This window comes from Amblyomma americanum, chromosome 10, assembly GCF_052857255.1.
Source record: "Amblyomma americanum isolate KBUSLIRL-KWMA chromosome 10, ASM5285725v1, whole genome shotgun sequence".
Lineage (NCBI taxonomy): Eukaryota > Metazoa > Arthropoda > Arachnida > Ixodida > Ixodidae > Amblyomma > Amblyomma americanum.
The window spans coordinates 127107939-127132700 of record NC_135506.1 but is presented as its reverse complement, the minus strand read 5'-3'; the positions used below and the strand labels follow the sequence as shown (position 1 = coordinate 127132700).

Sequence of the window (24762 nt, the reverse complement as noted above, 5' to 3'; positions counted from 1 at the left end):
ATGATGATGACGTCTTCAGCTGATCAATTAATTTTTCGATGCAAACAGAATCAATTATAATGGGGTTCATAGACGAGAAGTCGTGGGGTGGGTAAAGAGGAATTGCGGTAATTAAATCGTTAGTAAAAGAAGCTGTAAACAAATCATTAAGAACATCAGCGCACATTTCAGTGGGAATTACTTGATCGTCTAAAGTTTTCAGATTAAATGTTGATGGATCAGTTTTCTTAACCACGTTCCAAAATTATTTCGGATTATTTAATAGCATCGACTGAAGAGTATGGCTAAGAAATGACTCTTTAGCTAGTTTTAGTGCTGTCTTATATTCAGACGCAGCGGAGTGATAAGCATCCCACCGGAGCACAGAATTGGACAGTTTGGCGGAACGAAACAGACGTTTCGTTTTGTTTGATAGCCTTTTTAGTGAAGAACTAAACCAGGGCGAACATTTGTTAGTTAATACTTTTCTCAGGGGCACATAGGAATCTGTCAGGGACGCAATTTTCTGCTTAAAAAGGTTCCAGTTAATTTCGATTTGACGCTCGTGAAAAGACGGTAAGTACACATCGATAAAACCAGTGAGTTCACGATTTATGGCCTCAAAGTTGGCATTTTTGTAGTCACGTATGTATTTAGAATCGTTACTTTGGCGTGGTGACACGACGTTCAATGAAAAATGAAGCATACAATGATCACTTAATCCCGGCAAACAAGATATTGGAGCAACAAGATCAGGCGACGTGGTAAGAACAAGGTCTAACAAGTTGGACGATGAAGATGTAACGCGGTAGGCTTAGTAACAAGTTGGGAGAGATTAAAGTCGGCACATAAGGGCAAAAAACCATCGCACTCCGTAGAAAAAGGGTCGGCATAAGAACGTACATTGGACCAAATAATAGTTGGAAAGTTGAAGTCTCCAACCAAAAGAATAGGTACATCTGGAAAGCGAACGGTAATCGCGCAAACAGCAACATGAAGTTCTTCAACGAAAGTGGCACTGTACGAGGGAGGGCGATAGCAAACGGCCTAAATCAATTTTTTGACGCGCGTGCGCAGTTCAACTTAAAGAAGTTCTAATCCGGTAACAACATGAACAGGAGAAGAAAAAAGTGTGTCAGCAACAGCTATCAAAACACCACCACCGTTTCTGTCGCCCCTGTCGTACCGATAAGTGGTAAAATGCTTGCGGCAATGGAATATTTCCGAGCTATCAACTTTAGCTGAAAGCCACGTTTCAGTAAGGCAAACGATGTCGGCATCACATGCGTCGATAGTCGCAAAAAGCTCATAACGTTTAGGCAGAACACTTCTAATATTAGTATACAGAAACGATAATGAGCGAAGCTGGCACCATTTGCTGGTGTTCTGACGGCATAGGTTTGCGTGTGGTGGAGGGAGTATTCTACGGTATAGATTGTGGTGTTAAATATGTCTGTGCACGTAAGTGGGATATTATCCGCAGAGACTGGGTTGGGTTGCTCTTCCGCAGGTTCCCGCAAGGTGAGGTCGTGGGCGGTCGTATGAACGCCTTCATTAATATTGAGAGAGCATGTCTATAGGGCCATTCAAAACAGATCAAACGGCCGAATGTTTTGTAGGATACTCTCTTTGGTATTTATACAAATATTTGCTTATCTATTCAGTACTTTCCTTCACACGACTTAGTTTTAGCAACGCTGTTTTTTTTCTCATGTTACACCAGTTACAAGCTAGCCATTACGCGAGCAAATACCCATTGCAGAAGTTTCTACGGCGTGCATGGCATGCCTTTTGCCTTGGCCATCGTCACCGCTTCCGCGACAATCTCTGCGGCGCTCGCGTCATGGTAATGGAGCGTTTCGCCTTTGAAATTCTTAATTATTATAGTGCCTTCTATCGTGCGAGTCGACGGGCTGGGGGCGTTCTACTTATTCCAGCATACGTCTACTCAATACAAACAGGTGCAAGCATCATCAGCTCACCTCGCATCAGCGCACACTTGTCACTTAATAAGCTTTCAGCGCAAACGGCCGCAGCTCGACACGTAATGCTTAATTGAAAAAACCTTTATTGGCAGATTCTGCTACGGCGTATGGATAGGCTGCTTATTCCGGCCCTCAACTAGTAGTCCCTGCTGTGTTCGCCCCGCTAGCCAGCTAATGCTGGTGGTCACTACCATCGCTGAGCAGAATGGCCTGCCACGGCTCCTTTGATCAGTTTGGAATGCGGTCAACTATGGGATTGAAGTCACATGCCTGAACAATGTGGTGCAGTTTAGCTATCTCTTCACAGTGCGGGTGGGCACCGTGGAGAGTATGGCGTGGGATACAACCGGTGTAACCTAGCTGGTGCGGGTATGTGTGAATTTGTAGTCACATAAGGGTGCTCTTGCCATACTTATTAAGGGAATTACGTGGCCTTAGACACTCTTGCGTCGCCGTTATATGTGGCGCTAGATTCTCGGCATACATCTTTAACACTACTGAGTCATTGTACCCTGCCTGGTCATCAGGGCAAGACGCCCGCAGTATAGGAGCATTGACATGCCTATGAGCCGCTTCCTTTCTTCCGGATGGTTCCAGATGACCGGGGAACCAGATGACTGAGACGCGGGTTTGATCCCGGCTGCGGCGGTCGAATTTCGATGAAGGCGAAATTGTAGAGGCCCGTGTACTGTGCGATGTCAGGGCGCGTTAAAAAACCTCAGGTGGCCGAAATTTCCGGAGCTCTTCACTACGGTGTCCCTCATAGCCTGAATCGCGTTTGGACGTTAAACCTCCGTAAACCAAACCAAACCAGATGACTGAGGACTGGCTAGGTAGTGGTTATTCAGAAATGATATCCCTAAGTTCTAGGATAAATACCTTACAGAGGTTGTACAAGGGCTCTGTGAGTCTGCAGGTGAATTGCATTTGGGGCTCGAAGCTATAGCCAAGACATTAGTTGCCTCCTCTGTGTGAGTTGCATCCTCTGCTTGACGTTTTCACCGAGAGGCAACTAGCGGACTAGCCATCCTTAACGTGTTGAGAACACGATGGTAGTCACACCCTTCTTTGGTCCAGCTGAGTCTACTTAGAGGGTGTTGAGTACCTCGTCTTCTGCAGGGCCGCTCTTTTTGCTTTTATCCTTGCAATCTCATATAAGGGATGCATATTGCTCAGAATCGGGTTCAGATTGATGCTTCGGCGAAGAGCGCGTGATATCTCCCTCCCACTGGTCGGTTTCGCTTCCACTGAAGCCTATTATTTTCTGCGTAATTTATTTCTCCAGTTAACGCATAGTGTAGACGGACGGATAAAAATCTCTGGAGAAACAATGTGAAAATTTTGCATATAAGTGCATTCCTTCAAAAAAATTACGTGAAACCTCGCTTCTCTCATGCATATGTGTGCTTGTTGCAGTGCTACACGTGCTGTGAAGCCCACCATTTAAGAGCGTAAGCTCTTACTACTAGCATTGGGAAGCTTCTTTTCCGTCCAAGATTTCAAGATGGTGGCCGGTAATGCGATCAAATTGCTGCAGCATCGTGCAAAGAAGTGCCCCTCCATCATGTCACCGCGCGCGCGCAGTCGTCGGGCCGGCATGGCGGCCTGTTTGGCGTTCCGCTATATTTGTACACACGTATTGGCGTTCCGCTATATATGTAGTACCGTCAGAGCGGGTGCCGAGACTTGGGCCACTTGGGGTTGCCATTAGTGAGAAATTGTGGCCTACTCCTTTGACATAGAGGGTTCGGAGTGGTGGCAAATGAATTGGCACAATTCGGAGAACAAAGTTTTTAGTCGAGTTAAAGCCTGGTGTGTGCATGTGTGAGGGATTCGTACCGACGACCTTTGATCCTCGAAACCATAATCAGAGGCAACCTTCGGAGGGCCGCGGCGGGCGACCCCGTGGTCGCAGAGGGATGCCAGTGGTACCAAACGAATCATCGCTTCGCGATGTAGACGTTGGGGTTCAAATTTTTTGAAAACATATGTGACAACTATTGAACTTAAGCTTCTCATTTGATTTCGCATTCGCGAATCTTTTGTTTTTAGAGTTCCTGAAGAGGAGAGGAGAGATACAACTTTGACCGCACTTTTTCGATAGCTGCGCATGTTCGAAATTTAGCTAAGAACGTTTGGCCCACTATATCTCCTTCTAAGATTCCGCGCTTGAAATTGCGTTGTCCAATACATTTATTAAACTTCCCTTTGTCGAGTCCTAGCAAGATATACGTGTAATTTTACATAAAACTTTGGCCACATGCCAGTGGCAGTGACTGCAAAAATAGCTTTGTCGAGTGCAATGACAGACCACGTTAAATAACTCCGTCGTTTCAACTAATCCGGAGATCTCCACTGGGACGTCACTCATGCCCTATGTACATGTTGAAGGCGGAAAACTCCCACATTATCACCGCCTTTGCTAAACTGGCCTTGGCATGCTTTAGAAATCCAGCAAGTGACAATTTTAACTGGCCTCCGCAGGCAGCTGTGAAAAGTGAGAATTGCTTTATGAACGAGTTTTGCCCATGGGTTGCGAATAATAACCGAAATGACGCGTTTACACTCACTGGCAAAAGCGTTCGCAAATCTTTTTCTGAAGTAGTGTTGTTGCTTTCTTTGGCTTCTTCATTCATTACCAATTTGAACGAGGTCACTCTTCGTCAACGCCTTGTTCCGCATATCGCAAGAAGGCAGCTGATTGTTGTTACTCCCCTGTACCGCGCGTGTTGGCGTGCGTAATATGTTTCGGTATACTAGGAGCGTTTTTATGGCGGCAGCATAATGAAAAAATTCTTCAGTCTGAGGGCTTTGTCTGTTTGCGTCAGTCCCCTGAAACTCTACTATTCACACGCTGACAAAAAAAAATCAAAAAGTTCGCCATTAGTGCCTAATTAAAGTAAGGAACTGTGTCAGGAAGTGAGTAGGCCGCCTAAAGCTTGATGGTCGCATTGGACTGGCCCTGGAACCCCAAGCGCTCTAAGGTAGGAGAGTGGCAATGCTACCTTTGTGACGTACACTGAGAGTGGAACCAGGAGACCCTGAATAAATCTTTAACGCAGTGTTGTAATAGGAGAACAGGGGTTACTTGGCTATGTCAGAGCGCTGAACCTCCTGAGTAGGTTGGCGATAATATAGAAGTTGGTAATAAACATAGAACGGAGTTTTGGGCAGACGTCTTTTTGAGCTGAAAATATGATTTCTTGGCAAGCTAAGTGCCACGCGGCAGAAATACCAGCCGCACCGTTTTCACAAAATTTCGGCCTTTATTCTGCGGGTACGACACGCCGACTTCCAACATGAGCAGGCGGCAGATTGCATAGAGAGAACCGTGACGCTTTAACAGCATGGTGTTTAGCTTAGCACATTTGCATAGGTATAGTATATCCGTTTTTTAAGTGCGCCAAATTTCACTGAGTAATACGCTTTGTGTTTTCAGGGACATCAACTTACACATCCGAAGGTAAGCGAAAAAGCCTACTCATTTTAATCATGAAGTAGGAATGAGTACTGGTGGCAGTGTCGCGCCTTCAAATTCCCCCAAAAAATGACACCGAAAAGACACAAAGAGAATGAGCCCGCATATTCTATTGGTGTCTTTACAGAGAGAATGGAGATCTGTCTAGTGTACGAAACGCTTGCTAGGCTTTTGAAGCAACAACTCCAAGAAAGGTTTATCCAGCTTGCATTGGCTGCTTTGCCGTATTGCAATCATGCAATCTCCGAAAATAGATCTGGAGGTCACTGCACATTGACAAGTGATTACATTTGCAAGCGTCTGCCTCTCATATGTGAAATAACAGATTTGTTGTGATGCCTGCAGGCTATGTAGAGCCGGCACCGGAAGAGTAAGTAAAACGCATCTTCATCATTTACAGTTTCATCATCATCTTATTCTGTTCTTAATTATCCCCATTTAGGTTGAATAGTTAAGAGGTTGAATATGGCGATTAATTGCGTAATAACACCGACGTTTGGGCCAGTTGGTATTCATCCATCTTGAGAAAACGTAGCAGCAAAAAAAAAAAAAAAACGGGGACGAAATAAACACACATACGACAGGACGAATACATTCGTCCTGTCGTATGTATTTCGTAGCCGTTTTTTCTTGCTGTTGCGTTTTTCAAGATTCTATATTAGTGATTGTGTAATATTGAACGATGAGTTGCTGCGTTTTTAAAATTGATTGGCATGTCACTGGCGCACGCAGTTTTATTTTCACGCTCCCCTTCGAGTGTTACGTTACCGTCACAATGGAACAAAATCTTTAAAAAATCGGTTAGAAATTTTGTGTTACGGTCGTCGTTCCGTAGCAATTGCGGAAAAACTTGGAGTTTAGTAAACGCGGTTCTGTAAACGCCCTCTGGGTTTACAATTCACAGAGCAATGAAATAAGTTCTCCCGTTTGTGGAAAGCACAGAACTAGTTCAGGATTTCAATAAGCACTTCATTGACTCTGAGAAAGTTGCCCCTGCTGCGTCATGCTCAGTTCGAAACACTTCAAATCGCTCAAACGTTCAATCTGCACACTTCGCTTCTATCTCAGACTATCTCAAACTCAGGCCTAACATTCTTTGACAAAAATATTGAATATTAAAAATTTTAGGACGCTGGCATGGAAATATTGAAGAATATGGTCCTTTCTTTCGACATGTAGCAATATATTTCTTTTGTAAAGTTTGCATTCCTCTCATCGAGCGGTTAAGACTTCGATAGAAAACGTTGATAGTAAATAAATGTAAGCCTGCCGACGGGAGATCTGTGGATATATTTAATGTAATAGTGAAATCATAAAGTATATAAAAAAATTCGTTCGTAAACTCGTTTTTGTTAAAAAATACTGGTGCCCAGAATTATTGGGTATGTAAAAGCAGTGCTGGTTTACATATTTAACGAAACAATAAAAATAGGCAGGATTAATAAGAAATTAAAAACCAGCGGCTGAAATGCCCTTTTTTAAGAAATGAAGACGAAGCCTTTATGCCATCTACAGAACAGTAGCTGTTCTTCCTTCTATCGCCTGTCATTTTGCGCAAGTTACTCATTCTGTTACGGTGTTATTTGCCAAAGTATGTTCACTGAGTTAAGCTAAATATGGTTTTCGCTCGGAACAGAGCAGAATTAATTAACCTATTAGAAGACCTCAATTACAGTATTTGCGCTCAAATTGCTATGAACAAAATTGTTCTAGGTCATTGTATTGATCTTCAGAAGGCATTTTATTCATTAGCAACTCCTTACTGATAAATTAGATATCTTTGGTTATTATGGGGCTGAACCGGTCATTCCTTCATGATTATTTCGCAGAACGAAAACAATGCTTAAAAATTGGTGACTATTACAATGCATTATTAGATATTAAATCTAAATTACCTCAAGGGTCGGTCCTAAGGTCCATCTTGTTCAATATTTATACCAATAAGCTCGCCAATTTTCTACTGAAAGCCAAACTACATACGTGTGCTGCGGCCGAATCCACGAAAGAGTTCGGTTTGGAACGCGTTCGCTTTGCCGTTACGTCAAGCTGACGTAAACATCGGGAGGAGAAGGGTGGGACGAACACTGCGGGAAGACGAGGGGGCAGGCAACATTCAAACTGCTTTGTTGGGCGGTCCCATTTCGGCAGCTTCTATATTTAACGGGCCATATGCTCGCTTCGGTGCGTTTTTAATCTATAAATGAATTCGTTTGGCTACAATACGGTGAATTTATTACTCAAAGCTTATAAAATAAACGTAGAATTTATTTGAAAGAACTTTTCAATGTTTGTTAATTGTTTCTTTTGTGTGTGTTCCCGAGAGAGCGCTCTCGACTGTGTTGCTTTATTTTTTGTCCGCGAGAGTGCGCTAACCTTTTTGCACTTGCGCGAGAGACTTTTCACGTGGCTGCACTTTGTAAGCTTGACATTTTCACTCGGTATAGTCATGTCAGCGCACAAAGGTTGTCAATGATAACACCCAGAAAAGAAACTCTATCTTGCGACGAAATAGGAGCAGAATTGAGGTACAGTAGTGGTGTAATGGGCAATGGCTTCTGGGGAGACAAAAAATCTGAAAACAAGTCTTAGTGACGATCACGGACAGGCGGCTAATGTGGCACCAGCGCTCAAGAAAATTAAGGTCATATTGTAGGTTATGTATAACTTGCTTAATGCCCTGGTGTGATGGCATCATGGTAGAGTCATCTGGGTATAGTATCCTATTGCAATGCTTTAAAAAGTACAGTAAATAATTAACGTAGAGTAAAAACAATACAGCGCCTAGAATACAACCTTGTCGAAAACCCTTATTAATTAAAGATATAATAGGTACATGGTCATTAACAGAGACTATGCTTTCGGTCACAAAGAAAACTCTTCAAGAGCATTAGGGGGATCCAGTGATACCCTATGATTTAAGTTTTTGAAACAAGATGGAGTGATCGATGGAATCAAATGCTGTACTAAAACCTATGTATAGTGCTCCTAGGAACATTACTTTATCAATAGCTAGCCTACCATAATATATGAGACACTATCGCAGTATCTGGAGATTGTCCGTGCCGAAAGCCGCGATGACTATCTGTCAATATGTTAAATCATTAAATATAACTGGACAACCTATTTCAATTGGTTTTTCTAAAATTTTGTCCAAAAAGGGAATAATTGTAATTGGCAGATAACGGGACGAGACGGGACGGGACGGGACGGGACGGGACGGGACGGGATGGACGGACGGACGGACGGACGGACGGATGGATGGATGGATGGATGGATGGATGGATGGATGGATGGATGGATGGATGGATGGATGGATGGATGGATGGATGGATGGATGGATGGATGGATGGATGGATGGATGGATGGATGGATGGATGGATGGATGGATGGATGGATGGATGGATGGATGGATGGATGGATGGATGGATGGATGGATGGATGGATGGATGGATGGATGGATGGATGGATGGATGGATGGATGGATGGATGGATGGATGGATGGATGGATGGATGGATGGATGGATGGATGGATGGATGGATGGATGGATGGATGGATGGATGGATGGATGGATGGATGGATGGATGGATGGATGGATGGATGGATGGATGGATGGATGGATGGATGGATGGATGGATGGATGGATGGATGGATGGATGGATGGATGGATGGATGGATGGATGGATGGATGGATGGATGGATGGATGGATGGATGGATGGATGGATGGATGGATGGATGGATGGATGGATGGATGGATGGATGGATGGATGGATGGATGGATGGATGGATGGCATTGAAGGCATTGAATGCCACGATTTACAATTTGATTTGCCTACTGCGCAGGTTTAGAAACTTCCGGGAACACCTTAAGGAATTGTTAAAGACAGTAGCGAGAAAGAGAATTACCCATATCGCAGGGTTTCTCCTTCTGTCTGTGGAGAAGCTGCTGAAACTGCTGCTAAACAGAAATGTTAATTGACTCGTGTTGATTAACTTTCTTTTTGACGCTTTCTGTTCTCACATGCCCTGCTGACATAAAATTTATAATCAACAACTATGACCCGCCGCGGTAGCCCAGTGGTTAGCGCGCTCGGCTACTGAGCCGCAGTTCCCGGGTTCGAATCCAACCGCGGCGACCGCGTTTCGATGCAGGCGAAACGCAAAAGGCGCCCTTGTGCTGTGCGACATCAGTGCACGTTAAAGATCCTCATGCAGCCGTAATTATTCCGGAGCCCTCCACTACGGCGCCTCTTTCTCTCTCTTTTCTGCCACCTTCCTCCCTTCTCTTACGGTGCGCCTCAGATGCACACCAAGATGAGTCAGATACTGCGCCGCTTGCTTTCCTCAATAACAAAATTTCCCCATAAACTTGGTAGAGTTAAAGAACGCAGCTTAAGGTATGAGAGTGGTTGTTTGCCATAATTTTTTCGTTTGTGCTTCTCTTAGCACAATAATTGGGGCATGCGACAGTTGTCCAGAAAACTTGAACAAAGAACATACAGCATCATTTTATCTTTGTTCAACACTACGTATATATAACGGCGCTGAAAACGGAAATGAATGGTTTTGAGGACAAGAAATCGTGCACTAACTCGTTAATGTCTCGATGGACACCTCATTTTCGGTGGAACCGTGTTAGTGTTTCGGATCTTTATTGTAATTTTAATTTCCCGCTAGAGTCAATACGACTAGGAGAGTTTAAAAACGTCCCTAAATTTGCGTTATCGCGTGCAAGGTTGTTTACTGCTCTTTTTTTGCTGCGATAGCAAAAGAAGGATTATGACGGCGAGAACTGTCCAGCGCCATCTGCTTAAATTTTAATCTGGCGATCTTTAACGTGCACTTACATCGCGCAGCGCACGAGTACGGTTCGCAGTAGAGTTCAAAATACGTGCCGTATTCGAGGCTGCTTGGTCATAAAAATAATACCCGTCTGTAAACGTTCTTATAGACGATTTTAAGTTCCTACCAATCTACTTCACTTTTAAATTAACCAGCATTCACTTATAAGCACGTTTCGTAGCGCTGCACCAGCTTCTTTAGTTTGGTGCTTGGCGCATGATGGCCTTAGCTGCCTCTGTGCCATAAAATTCAACACAACAACAGCTTCTTTAGTCCCTCTTATAGCAGTTCGCCGCCAGGGGATTGGATCAATTGACAAGAGCGGTCTTAAGTTTTTCGACGTGCTCGAACCGTTGTACACCGAGCCACTGTTTCATCTACAAGAAAGGAAAATAACCGCTAGGTGCAAGCTCGGGACTGTAGGGTGGGCGATCAAAAGTAGCCCAACCAATATGATGAATCTTCTCCTTGGTTCGGGAAGCGGTGTGAAGACACGCGTTTTCATGGAGGAGGGGTATTATTCTGGACGACAGTTTCCGCGCAGTGTAGTTTTGCTCGCACATCTGCTTGTTGCTTGTTTCGCAGTACACGTCAACTGCAACTGTTGTCCCTCGATTCATGAACTCCACCAGAACAAGGTATTATTTTCCGACTCGAGTAAGGATATTGATTTTTGTTTTGTTTCGATGCAGTTGAAGGTGCCACTGCATTGACTGTTTTGTCTCTACTTTGGTGTATGATATCCACGTCTCACTCCGATGGTCTCGGCCAATGGGAAACGCTCTTTCTTGACTTGGTTTAGAAGGTGTAACGTCTGAAAACAACTAAGGCTGTGAGCGATTGCGTAGTGGAGGGCTACGGTAATCTCGACCACCTGTGGTTCTTTAACCTGCACTGTCATCGTATAATACACGGGTGTCTAGGATTTCGCCTGCACTGAAATCTGTCCTCCGAGTCCGCTATTGAGCCCGCGTCTTTCGGGTCCGCAGCCGCGCGACAAACCTGCTGTAGCCGCGGTCAGCGAAGCACAAGCAGAACAACTAAGCAACATATTTATTCGGCATGCCAGCCTTACAGAAGAGGACTAACGCTGAGCGATCTGATCGTTCGCCTTTTTAACAAGAGAGAAACGCTCCCTCAGCAATGCATTTATCACACGTTACCGTCGATTGCGCGACTTTACATTTCAGTCGCTGACAACGCGATCGCATGACACTTGATTCCCCCCAGCCCCACCCCCCACCCCCCACCCCCCTAACTCTTTTACAAAACCTCTATGGGGTATAACGAACAGGAGGTTTCCGGGAATGAGCACTGAGCCGAAGAGGTGGCGCAGGTGTTCGGAGGTGGCGCAGGCTCCGGGATCGGTGGTGCATGGAGCGTGGACCTTGCGGGCGAATTGGCGTTCTGTCCCGGCAACGTAGATGTTTGGTCGGGGTGCACACGCTTTGATGCTGATGAATATAGTGGCTTAGACGTAGTCAAGGAAGGGTTCGCAGCAGATGACACTTCCAGTACCGAATCGGGTATTGAACTGGGCACAGAAAAAGCCCGGCTTCAACACTTTGATACGAACACGGCCGTAGATTGTTGGCATGCACAATCCTCTGTTGCTGCCCTATTCTAGCATAATAGGTGGATGCACTGCAGCTCTGTTCTACGACGCCCCGTAACCACTTTGCCTCCCCTGGACGTAGTCCTTGCACGAGCACATAGTCGCCTTCCTCAAATCATCTCCATGACCGCCCTCTCTCGTTAGCCTTCTCTTTCGTCTGGTAGAACCTGTCGTCCATACGTTTTTCCAAGTTCGGTTGGAGAAAGCTCAGACGTGTGCGCGGCTGCGCGGCTTCCATGAAAACAATTCCGCGGGTGTCAGCACCGTGGTTGCGGTTGGTGTGTTTCGGTACGTGAACAGAAACTGGTCAACCGGATGTTGCAATGTTTTTTTTATCCCTGTTCTCTCGTCGTAGAAAGTCTGCGAACTACTTGGAAAAGAATTGAACGCCGTTGTCCGTAACTATTTCTTCCGGTGGTCCGCACGACGCAGACACTCCGCAGCTTTTCAATGGTTATCCCGGTAGTGGTGGATGACATGGCGGAGCTATTTGTACTAACTGACACGTGCCACAGCTTTTAACAATCTGCTCAATGTCCTCCGAGAGCTGAGGCCACCACATACCGCCCCGAGCGAACAATTTCATGCGCGTAATTCCGGGGTGTCCTTTGTGTAAAAGATCATGCAACACCTGCTCGCGCAACCTCCGAGGTATAATCGCTCGATTTCCGCATGTAACACAGTGCTGATCTGCAGACAGCTCATGTCGTTGAATGAAATAAGGCATTCGGTCACCAGCTGTTACATGCGCCGGCAACCGCTCATCGTATTCCACAACACTTTTGACAATACTCCGCCAGTTGTAGTGCATTTCTGAATTTCAACAGCAGTCAACGGCACTTCATTGACCACTGAAAACAAATGTGCATAATCCGAGACATCGTTGTGATTTGCTAGTGGTAAACGTGAAGAACCGTCAGCATTTCCAACATCTCAACCTTTGCGGTAAACCCAACCATAATCGTACGCTGCGAGCAGCAAAGCCCAGCGTTGTATGCGGGCTGCTGTCATCACTGGTACGGGTTTACCATGAGCGAGCAAGCCTACCAGTGGCTGATGGTCAGAATAAACCTCGAAGCGATGCCCGAACAGATATATGTGGAACTTTTGCAGCCCAAAAATAACATCAAGGGGCTCTTTTCCAATGTGAGCATATCCCTGCTCTTCGTTACTTAACGTTCTGGAAGCATAGACAATTTGGCCTTTCGTCGCTTAGAATTTTAGGAAAAAGAATGGCTCCTACGCCTTAAACCGAAGCGCCGCACATTAGTCCAATCGGCCTTTTTTGGTCATAGCACGTCAGCACAGTGCTTTGTGTTAACAAGCCCTTACTTTCTTGAAATGCTTGCTCAGCTTGCTGTGACCACTGAGATTCCTTTTCTTTGTTTAGAACGTTGTACAGAGGCTTCAGCTTAGCTGACATGTTCGGCACAAAGTTCCCGTAGAAGTTAATCAAGCGGAAGTAAGCTCGCAACTGTGCCGCATCCTTTGGAGTTGTTGTCTTTTATCGCTTTCACCTATACATCCGATGGCCGTATGCCTTTGTCGTCCAGAATGTGGCCTAGGTAACAGACAGACGTTTGAAAGAATTTATACTTATCCCTTCGGAATCGTTTCCTCTCTCCAGGAAACGTGCCAACTCCCTTTCCACTTGATTAAAACATTCGTGAAATGTTGAACCCGCGACAAGTACACCTTCTAAGTAGCAGCTTACCCGCTTAAGGCCTTTTAACACATCATCCATGTCAGACTGGAAAATAGCAGGTGCACTTGTGATGCCCCAGGGCAAGCGCGTGTACTTGAATAGCCCCAGGTGTGTATTGTCAACTACCATTGATTGTGCCTTGGATGCTGTTCAAGCTGCTGATACGCCGTAGACAAATGAAGCACTGTGAATTACTTGCACCCTGACAACTTTGCAACAAATCTTCCATCATGGGAAGAGGGCGGTGGTCAGTTCGCAGGCAGGGATTCAGTGTACCATTGAAGTCCCCACACTGTCTGACTTTGTTGTTCGCCTTAGGCACAGCAACTAGGGGCGACGCCCAGTGGCTTTTCTGTACGGGCACTAACAGTCCCCTGTTTACGAGAGACTTCAGTTCAAGTCACTCGGCTTCCCTAAAAGAAAATGGCACCTGTCGCGCCTTGCAAAATACGGGGTTTCACCCCTCCTTCAGAGCCAGCCTGACTGGACTGCTTTTGATCAGTCCCAGAGTGGGCTGGAACACTTTCACGTACTTCTAAAGTAACGTCGCAACTTTGTCTAAACACACACCGTACACACTTGACCAATCTAGCTTGAGTGCCCCCTGCCAGTCACGTCCTAGCAACGCGGTGTCAATATTGTTGTGTGTTTTAAAAACAATGAGTGGAAGTTGCTTGTACTGACTATAATGAAGTGAACCACTCAGCCATCGCGGCAGCTCAGTGCCCTTCAAATACACAGCTTGCATACGGGGTTCTTCACGTATCTTCAGCGAAGGATGAACAAAAACGCTAAACCGCGCCTGGGTGATTGTAACAACCTTTTGCGACCTATGCGTTCCTGAGAGCGTTGTTATGTTGCATTTAGTTCGCTAATTAACTGGGTGATTTTTACACACGTCTTAATACTCAGTTTAGGACCCGGTGCACTTCATTTAATTTTGCAGAGGGTTCAGAATTAACCAATTCCATTTTCGTAGCAACGTACTCCCTCGCGCGCATTTTCCTCCAGCATTTAAAGGAAGCCCCCGAAATTTGAAAAACAACCACGTAACTACGTTCTTGAGCTACCAGAGTGCAGCGCTACCGAGGGTGATTTCGAATGAACCCGAGCACAGACCGTTCCCAAATTAGCGTCCGCCGCTCAATGCGACGGTGTGGACAATTCCTGTGGTGTTTGGATGTGCTCCTGACTGGCTGGCTTGGGAAACTTTGCAAGCTGTGATTAGAAAGACTCTTTCCAGCTCTTTCTTTAGTAAGGCATCACTTGTTTTGCTAAAGAAAGTTGTGAATTTTGATAATTCCTTTTGTTTTCCTATTTAAATTTTCTTGTTGCTTGGTGTTTGTACTGAGATGATGTTTGATGGTACATTTCAGTGGCTCTTGACTGCTGATATAATTCTCATAGTTAACGTAGGCCTTGTTTGTGTTTTCTGCACGTGTTGTGCACAAATAACTGGGCGCCTGCGCCTTTTGTTCTCTCGGATTGATTTCCTTTTTTTTCTGTGCCGTTGGAAGTTTGAGGTCGTCTGCGTTTTTCCCCTAGGTCCTGTTGTTTTTTCGAAAAGTTTTTTTTTAAAATGATTCACAAGCAGGCTGAACAGGTTGCGTTTCGGTTCCTCAAAGAGCTCGAGGTTGTTTTGCAAAATACACGTTAAACTCGCCAGACATGGCGAAGCAGACACTGCTAGCATATTGCTGTCGTGGACGGTTGAACATTGAAAATAATTTTATATTAGTTAATATAGTTTTCTTGCCTATTTCTTATAAACACCTGGAAGAACCAATTAAAAGCCCTAGATTGACGTAAAAATGCACGGAGAACTGAGTGGCGCTAGCGTCCACTCCCCTGAATTTAGTTCTGCCAGTGAAAAATCAACTTTCGTTTTTTTATGCAGTTAAGAGGGCAACAGCGAGTTCCTCGATGCATGACCTTCATTTTTTTACATTTCAGTTGCAAGCTTCCAAAATTTTTTAAATTGTGGCTAAGAATTTCTCCATAGCAAATCCGAATGCCGGGGTAATAATTTTCTCTGCTTAGATTTCTTGTTTGTGAATGCATATAACCGGCGAGGATAAAAGGTGAGACGATGGCCCAAAATTAAGTTTCTTTTTTATTGAATAGTTTACCCTTTCGCGCTCTCTGGCTGCGAACTGGAGAACTAATAAGCCGGTTCGAACTCTTCTATTGTGTAGGAATGCCATATGTTGGAAATAATACCCTTATTGTAGAGCTGAAGCATCACCGCGTATTGATGCCTTTGATTTGATCTTGCTGCCGCTACAATGCTTCACCAGTTGCGAATAAAGCATGTGTAAAAGTGAATCGAATCCAGAGTCACTTTTCGCAGGGAACACTGCCGACATCCATGGAGCTATGCTTGTCAAAGTGCAACGATGCCAGAAAGGGAAGCGGAGGAACAGCAACAAAAGCCGCACGTGCTGCCTGGAACAAGAAATGACCACCGCTCTGCTTTGCGCGGCGTCACCTCCAATATTACTCGAATTTAACCACCTCCCTCGGCACCCAGCAGCGGCGGATCAAATGAACAGCGTAGTTGTCAGACACCTGAAGCAGTGGGGGGTGCGGTGTTATTGTATCTCTGTGGAGACGAACGGCAACTCAATTGTGGGGTTGAGGAGGGCACTGTTGAACCAGAGGTGCAGGGCACTTAGACACCATCCTGACAAGCTTCCCCATAAATCTGTATCTTATTCGGAAACGCGAAACTACTGCGTTTGATTGCCCGGGATGTCACTTCATTTTATTACCTTAAAGACCAGAGGGAATGTGTATTACATAAGGGGCGGGAGGTAGCTGGTTAATATTGTCTTATATGAGCAGGAGATTACGGCAATGTGGCTTGGAAGCTTTTTCCAGTCTGCAGTGTGCGTGGAAAAAGGGAATTGGAAAAAGTGAGAGTACGCGAGAGCACACGGGGAACAAGTTGCCGACGACTGGTGCGGGGTAATTTGCGGGAACGGGAAAGAATATAAGGTGCGGGATGCATGCGGCTGTTACAGATTGTATGGAATAAAGATAGGCAGGAATTGCGACGGCGGAGTAATAAAAGCGATAAACTAGAAGCTGTTTTTAAGATGGCAACGCTGACTTGTAAGAATACGAAGGCATGAATGAAATTGACAGTGCTATTGTTAACTGATTGGAGAGGGTTTATAAGAAATGCGTGATGAGGGTTTCAATTTGGTGATGCAAATTCTTTTTTTCACTAGACGAATAAACGGCTAATAAGTTAACTTGTTGAAGAGCTTGGTGTAAATGAGTTTTTAGGAATCGTAATGTTTATTGGCTGATCATGTTTTGTTAGGGACATGCAACCTGCCGGAAAGATAATTAGAATGTGTTACTCGTAAGTGCTTATATGACTGAACTGGGTCTATGTGCACGTCAGAGTTTTGCGACAACGGTAGAAGGGTAAGAGCGTACATATTGCTTGAGTTAAGTTCCACTAGCCAATGGCTGCAGCGCTTCTGGACAGCATTAGGATCGCTTTGAAGAGACGATTGGTCAGAGGGAGAGTAATGGCACAATCAATAGCACAATCGTCCGCAAATATGCACGTGCTAATCGTTACATCTGTCGGCAAGTAACTAATCCATATAAAAGAAAACAGCGGGCCGAGCACAGATACCCGAGGAACTCCTGCATTTGCTGAGAGGGAATTAGAGTTCTTGTTAACAGCGCAAAAATTATCAGAAATTTCAAAATTGCTTATAAACCTGTGGCATCGGGAAATAATTTACGTGAAGAATCGAAAATCACTAAAGGATGGCGTTAGCTAGGAACCAACACAAGCAAATGAAGCCTTCAAGCCATTAATACCACAGTGTGAACAACGTTTTAAGATCACAGGGGTACGCGCTGTTGAGTAAAATCAAAGATACCGGAATTTCACGCGAATGTAATATTCACATTTTAACGCTTGTGCAAGAAGCCCGACAAGCGTGACAGCTTCCTGTGCTGCCTGCGCTTGTGTTCCCAAGTATCCAACATTCGGCGTGTTCTTGTTCACTCTCTAAGTAGGCGTCAGAAGTGCGCAGTTACAAAGTACGATTGAAGGGCATTAAGCAATAGGGAAAAAAAAATGTTGTGTATTTGTGCAGTAGGTAAAATAGCTAGAAAACTAATGTGAAAGAAAATTTTGCCGGAGCAATAGAAATTGCAGCTGTAGAAACCTACTGAGGAAATGCAGATAGGAAAAGTGGTTGGAGATGATCAAGCAGGTGACCATCTTCTCACATGCTATATAAAGGCGTTGTTTCACTTTTAATACTCATTACATATATCGGCAAAAATGCTGTGTTCGGAAGTAACTGGGCCCTATTTAAATGTATGCCAAGCGCCGCATCACTGAAGCTAATTTTAAGCTCGATATGTTCGTATAAAAAAAGTACAATAGGCGATGTGCTGCATATCACACACAATATGAGATCATACTCGCTTTCCCTGCCTGACTTACCGGACCCTGTAGTTCCTGTGCAATCCCTTTCCTATGTAATGTTAGGCAAGTGATTAACAAACGCACGAAGATAAGCGCAATTGGTGATCTCGTCGTGTTTCTTTTACAGGTAGTTGAGCCCACACGGTAGTCATTTTCTGACTGCACTGCGAAATGCTCTTAAAAGAATATATGTAAGGAGTGAAAATTACGTGCAGTAATTCGAAAGCCTGTGTTTTAGGAAAGGAAATGGCGCAGTAACTTTCAGATCTCAACATCTCGGGGGACACCTCTAACTCGCCTTACACTTTTTTGTGACCCATTGTGTGACCCATGACTCGGCACTTTTCGTGGACCATTTGTGACCAATGACTCAGCACAATTTTTGTGACTCACTTTGTGACCATTGAGTCAGCACTTTTTTGACCCGTTTTCTGTCTATGACTTATGATCATGACTCATGACTTTGATGTCATATCCAGAAATTCTGGACAAAAGCATTTTTGTGCGGAGAATCGTTCAAGAATGCAATTTTTTCAGAAAATGTAAGATTTCCATCTAACAATCATTATAGCCGCAGTCCATCCGACAGCAGTCTTGTATTTTTTTACTATTCACGTTTTTGTTAGCGTCAAAAGCGCTCCTCACTGGTTTTACAAGGCAGTCTTTACTGTTCGACGCGATCGATGGAAGCACTGTGAAAGAAATATTTTGCTACTCATCAGAATAATGGAGCACTGCCTTAAGTATTTCCATAGCAGTGTCTTACAGTTTCGTAGATTTCAAATTTTTACTCCAGAAAGCTGTACTTGCCACGACTCAATTCCTTCATCAGACATTGACTCCAGTCATGACCACAGTGCTTATGATCGCAATCATGACTCATGACTTCGGACTCAAGAATCAATTACAATGACTGAAATGACCACGACAGTGATCTGACACTGTATTTATATACCAATTTTAATTCACATTCAACCATGACTACTGTACACTAGCTGATGACGTCATATCGTGCTACACATTTCGCTTCTAGCCGCCGCGGTGGCTGACTGGTTATGGCGCTCGGCTGCTTACCCGAAAGATAAATGTTCGGTCCCGGCCGCGGCGGTCGAATTCCGATGGAGGTGAACTTCTAGAAAGCAGCGTACTCTGCCATATCAGTGGACTTTGGAGAACCACCGGGTGGTCAAAATTTCCGGAGCCCTTCATTACGGCGTCCCTCATAGCCCGAGTCGCTTTGGGACGTAAAATTCCCATAAACCATAAAACCATGTTTTGTTTCCATGTTTTGCGTCCACTTTTTGCGGGCACGCCAACGGCCAACATAGCCTGGTAATGCTTTCGCATTGAAAAAAAAAACACGCAAAAAATTCACGTGGCATCGTCTACAATAAACTAGACACAAAGTGGGTACACACTGACTTCCATAAAAGCTGCATGGTGAGTGCCGCATCTGTCAGTGATGGCGGGTACGCAAACTACGTCTAGTTTGCGTTAGCTTTTTGGCTGCAATCGCTCCTGTGCGCCTTATTAGGTTGAGACATACCAGCAACCTAGAAGTGCAACATTCTCCAAGGTGTAGTGCTCACAACTGCTTACCGGCAAAAATGCAAATACGAATGCCTACTTCCAGCTAATCGTAATGACATACTAGAGCTTGTGAGAATAGCGGGTGCTGTGAGGCGACTGGGCGCCTACTTTGAAACTGCCCTCGGACTGTGCGTGTTGTCCTGGCCGCAGCGCTTTGCCGCCTGGATACGCCGCAGAGATGCACCTAGCATCTGCGAATTACTAGCCTATAGCACTCTCATGAGTGTTATAGTGCCCCACTCTCTACACTATTTGTTCTTAACTGCTAGCACAGGTAACATCTTACAAATACCTCGGCGTCATTACAACGTCAAACCTAACTTGGAAGGCACATATCTCGTCTATCATCGCGTCCGCTAACCGCACGCTTGAATATCTGAAACGAAATTTTTCCTTAGCCCCGACATGTGTTAATTTTTTTCTTTACAATTTGCTTGTCTGCTCCAAATTAGAATATGTTAACTCATTATGGGACCCCTTCACTAACTCTCTTATCGACGCCCTCGAAGCCGTACAGAAAAGAGCAGCACATTTCATCGTCCGTAACTATGATCGTTCGCACAGCGTCACAGAAATGAAAAACACATTGTCACTAACGCCTCTCTAACAGCAGGAAAATATCACGCCTGTGTCTGTTTTGTTTTTAATTTACCACATGAATTCCACCCTTAAATATACATTTCTGACGCCGCCAACGTATGTTTCATCCCGCTTAAATCATCAATGGGAAGTTGGTATTGCACAGTGCCATACAAAATCCTGCATGAATTCATTCATTACAAAAACATCGTTGGACTGTAACCACCTACCACTGGATATGGCACTACTCAATGACTTTGATGAATTTCAGAAGAAATCATCAACACAATGTTGCTTACCGCTTTGGTTCCATTTCCTTTTTCTTCGTAATCATGCGCATTCTTATATATTTTTTTTTCTCTCATGCTTACCTAGTTTTGCTGTGTTATTATTTGTACTAAGGGTGGCGTTCAACTTCGTGATAACTAATGCTTGTATGTTTTTTTTTTCCCCGAGGGCCATTACAGATTGGAATGGCCTGCCTGGGAGTGATATCCTCTGATGACTTTTTGAACGCACTTCAGGATGTATTTATATAGGGTATAGGCATGTTGTTGAATTTTATTTGTCGTGCATGTTTTTTTTACCCGTGGCTAATGCCGTTTGTATTGTGCGTTATATTTTTGTGCCCTTCCTGATATCACCTAAGCGAAAGGTCTGCAGTATTGTGTAAATAAATAAAATAAATAAATACTCGTTCCCTCACGGAGCCCGAACTAAACCTCCGTCTGCGAGGAAAGCTGAAGGCGATCTTGAAATTCTGAAGGTCACAGGTAGATACGATAGCTATCAGCCTCCAGTACGCGCTCTGTGTGCCGTCAAAGCAATGGCCCTCGGACACGTGCAAATCTGATCTCCCATTGACCTGTTATTTCTCTTCCTTAGATGTTCTTCCCACGTGTATGATAGCAAACTTGGCGTCGCCTTGTTAGCCTCTCTGTCTTTCCGTTCTTGTGTTTCACTCTAGTAATCATAGCTACGATTAGTCCGGCAATAGCACGAATTCAGAAAGTTCAGAAGTATCTTAGCTTCCAGGCGCTTATTCGTGGTCTTTTTAGCGAACAGAACCGGACTGAAAGCTTTTAATGTCGAGTGCTTTTTCGTGGGCCCGCAATAAAACCCCCATTCTCAGTGTTTGCCAACGTCTGTTTGTCCGAATCCTCTGGCAAGTTGCCCACCTGCGCAGCATGGCACACACTATTTCACCGCTAGTATGTTTAGAACCCGCACTGGTGTGAACAGACCAGCTTCGCTAGCTACTGCACTTGACCACTACCTCACCGTTGCAGCTCAACATCTAGCGTTTTTAACTGCCAGTCTCGCGAGCTGTGCTTAAAATGTCTTCTTCCCCAACTTCTATTCGAACGCAACAGTTCCAAAACATGCCATCTCGAATTGTGGTCGAGCATCGAGCCTCGAACAAAAACCGAAACCAAAGTGTAAACTGTAGTGCGAGCTTATGAAATGCATATTTGGCCTAATCACCATGAATAATGAGTCATTTTTTTTCTATCTGCTATCGTTGCCAAGGCAGTTTCCGCACAATTTTTATTCGCGTAATCTTTTGGCCGGGCTCTCTATATGAACATAAATCCATCCAAATTTAAGGGGCGCTTTCATTTTTTTCCTTTGCAGGCAAGCGTCCAGCAAAAACAACATGCTGCTGAAAGCAGGCGTCGTTCTCATCGGCGTCGTGCTCGTGGTGGCCATCGTGCTCGCGATCAGCGGTAGCTCATGTACGTCACCATCCGTATATATGCACCTTCGTGAAAGCGTTGACAGTGGCGTCTCTCGGGGTCTTCACACAACAGTGCCTAAACCTCGATGACAAGAAGTAGACAAAAGTGGATAGATAGGTGGACATATTTTTTTTCGCCTTCTCAGTGAATCCAAGTAGTATATAGCACCATCTTTTCCAGTAACATCCAGCAGAGGTATTATTTATCTCTCATATTCTTTAACTATCCATTTTAATGTGGTTACCTCCAATTCCACGCTACAAACCCAAATAGTCGCAATTGAACAAGAGTTCGCCACTGTACAGCGTCTTTCATTGCCCATGTGTTGCTTCATGATAGAAATACGACAATTAAAAATTTATTTATTTATATCTATGTTTTAAGCAAGCATAGCTTGCGTTCTGCGTGCGTACTCTATAAATACGGCACGTATATTCAAGACGGCGCAAAAAATACGCATAGAGACATGTAAAAAATTGGACGCGACACTTAAGCTCAGCTTTGAGCGTATGACGCGATAGCCTAATGGGTCAATTACTTTTATGCGGAAGGTCAGTCTGTAGTTAAGTTTATAGATCCCTGGGTGTCCTCATGCCATTTCATTCGCTGTGATGCAGCGGTTAAAATGCGCCACAACCCTGCGATGGCAGGGGCTCTCACGGGTAAGCCTTGTGCGACACAGGTTGCTCTTGCAGAGCAACCAATCATCAATTTTATTGCCACCAGCTAGGGTGGGCAGTCTCCTCACTATGCGATGGGCAGGTTTTATAGACGCCGCATGGTCACATGACCTAGGTGAGCCAACTTCCTCATAGGTAGCTCTCTCCGGATCACCTTCCAGAGCCAGGATAGTGATCGTTCGCTCACAACGCACCCCGTGCGCTGTGGTGCCCTGTACGCTTTGGCCTCTCTGATCTAGCGATACGTTTCGTCATTTAATGGGAATAACGCGCTACACAAGGAAAAAAAAACGAAAACTTAAACGACGGACATAGGACAAGTGCGCCACCAACACCTCATGATCCACCATTTCACCCAAACAGCTAACCTTATTATAAAAAATTTGCTAACGCGTGGTTCTGCAGGTTACTTGGAAAAATAAGTTGACAAAAATCTCTCCCTCCACCTGTGTTTTCCGCTTCTTAAAACGCTTGTTTTCAAACTCAGTACCGCATTCCATCGCATGTTCTCATGGATCTCCCCAGAGAACACTCGGACGGAAAGAATGGACTAGGCGACAGGTGTACCAACACAGACGCACATTTAATACACCCTACGTGACACACACTACCACACAAAACTAACAAACAGAAAACACAAAGACTATAAATACACACGACCAAGGAACACCGCTACCAGCGTCTACTACTAGCATTCTACTGCTAGCGGTCGGCGTTCGTGCTCACGGTTGGTTCGGTGCGGCTGCGGCGTTGTATGGGTCCAGTAGCCGGCGTCGAGATGGCGTTCGACGTGCAGCAGCTGGCGTCGCTAGCTGCTTTGTACAAGCTCCCGGTCCAAGCGCCCGTGGAAGTGATGCCAGTGATGTTGGCGTTGGGTGGCAACAGCGCTGGAGACAACCCTGGCCGTAGCAGGTGGTAATGTCCTCCGTTGACTCCCTGGAACAGGCTCAGGAACGGCAGGAAGTCCACGGTGCGAAGCCCTAGAACTCGAGCTCACCGGGGCAGTAGCCGGCGTTGCTCTCTTCCAGCTGAATGCTAAGGCGCGTCTGAGATTTGGATTCGCCACCTCACTCACAACCATCGACAGGACACCAACGCCTTCCTCGCCCAGGTGAAATGCCCCTATACAACCCCCGGTCTCCCTTGCAAGTATCCTGATTATGCAGGCCCACCCCAGCCCGAGCTTGACGCCCTTAATACAGAATCAGAATTTCGCGCCGCCCTATTGAAATTACGGAATACCGCTCCCGGAGATGATCAAATTACCAATGCAGCTATCAGATATCTTGACGATGCTTCCATCTCTGACTTAGCTATCAGAAATCTTGACGATGCTTCCACCTCTGACTTAGTCAATTACTTTAACGAATGTTGGGAGGCAGGTACTCTCCCTGCCTTGTGGAAGCATGGAAAAATTATTTTTATTCCAAAACCCCACAAGCCTATCACCATAGACACATAATTCTTGCTCGGCTAACAACGTACATGGAAGACAACCACCTCTTCCCCCCCACTATGCTCGGCTTTCGTGCGCATCTATCTGCGGAGGAGGCCCTATTTCAAATTACGCATGACGTGCTTGATGATACCATCCCCCACCACACTAAAGCTATCCTGGCATTTGACCTCACCAAGGCATTTGACGGAATTCGACACGATGCCATCTTACGGGAACTGCAGGCTCTACAGGTAGGCCCTAAAACCTACAACTACGCTCGCGCGCTTCTCTCGGGCCGCACTGCCTCCCTGCACATAGATCAGATTACCACATACCCTTATACACTCGGAGAGCTCGGAACCCCTCAAGGGGCGGTCCTTCCTCCCCTTTTCTTTAGTGTTGCTCTCATCCCCCTAGCTCACAAACTGGCTCTAATCCCACACCTAAAGCATTTCCTGTACGCTGATATTACCACATGGACCACTCATGGCTCTGACGGGGAAATTGAGGAAACTCTTCAGTTAGCAGCAAACACCATCTCCTCTCACGCGTCATCCATCGGGCTCGAGTGTTCCCCATCTAAGTTCGCGCTCTTCCTAATTAGTCCAAAATCTGGCGCTAACTCGCCCATCCAAATCAATTTAAAAGGATCCCTTATCCCCATCACACCC

At 45.1% G+C, this 24762-nt stretch overlaps 1 protein-coding gene across 2 annotated transcripts in view; it reads left to right on the top strand.

Annotated features, from left to right (window-relative positions):
• Window positions 1-24762, top strand: part of LOC144106695 (uncharacterized) — a 196239-nt gene that overhangs the window by 5687 nt on the left and 165790 nt on the right. For both annotated transcript variants that reach the window (XM_077639537.1, XM_077639536.1), the window contains exons 3-5: window positions 5404-5427; window positions 5788-5812; window positions 21870-21970. In XM_077639537.1, the coding sequence (XP_077495663.1) occupies window positions 5404-5427; window positions 5788-5812; window positions 21870-21970 (150 nt within the window). The remainder of the gene's footprint in view (window positions 1-5403; window positions 5428-5787; window positions 5813-21869; window positions 21971-24762) is intronic.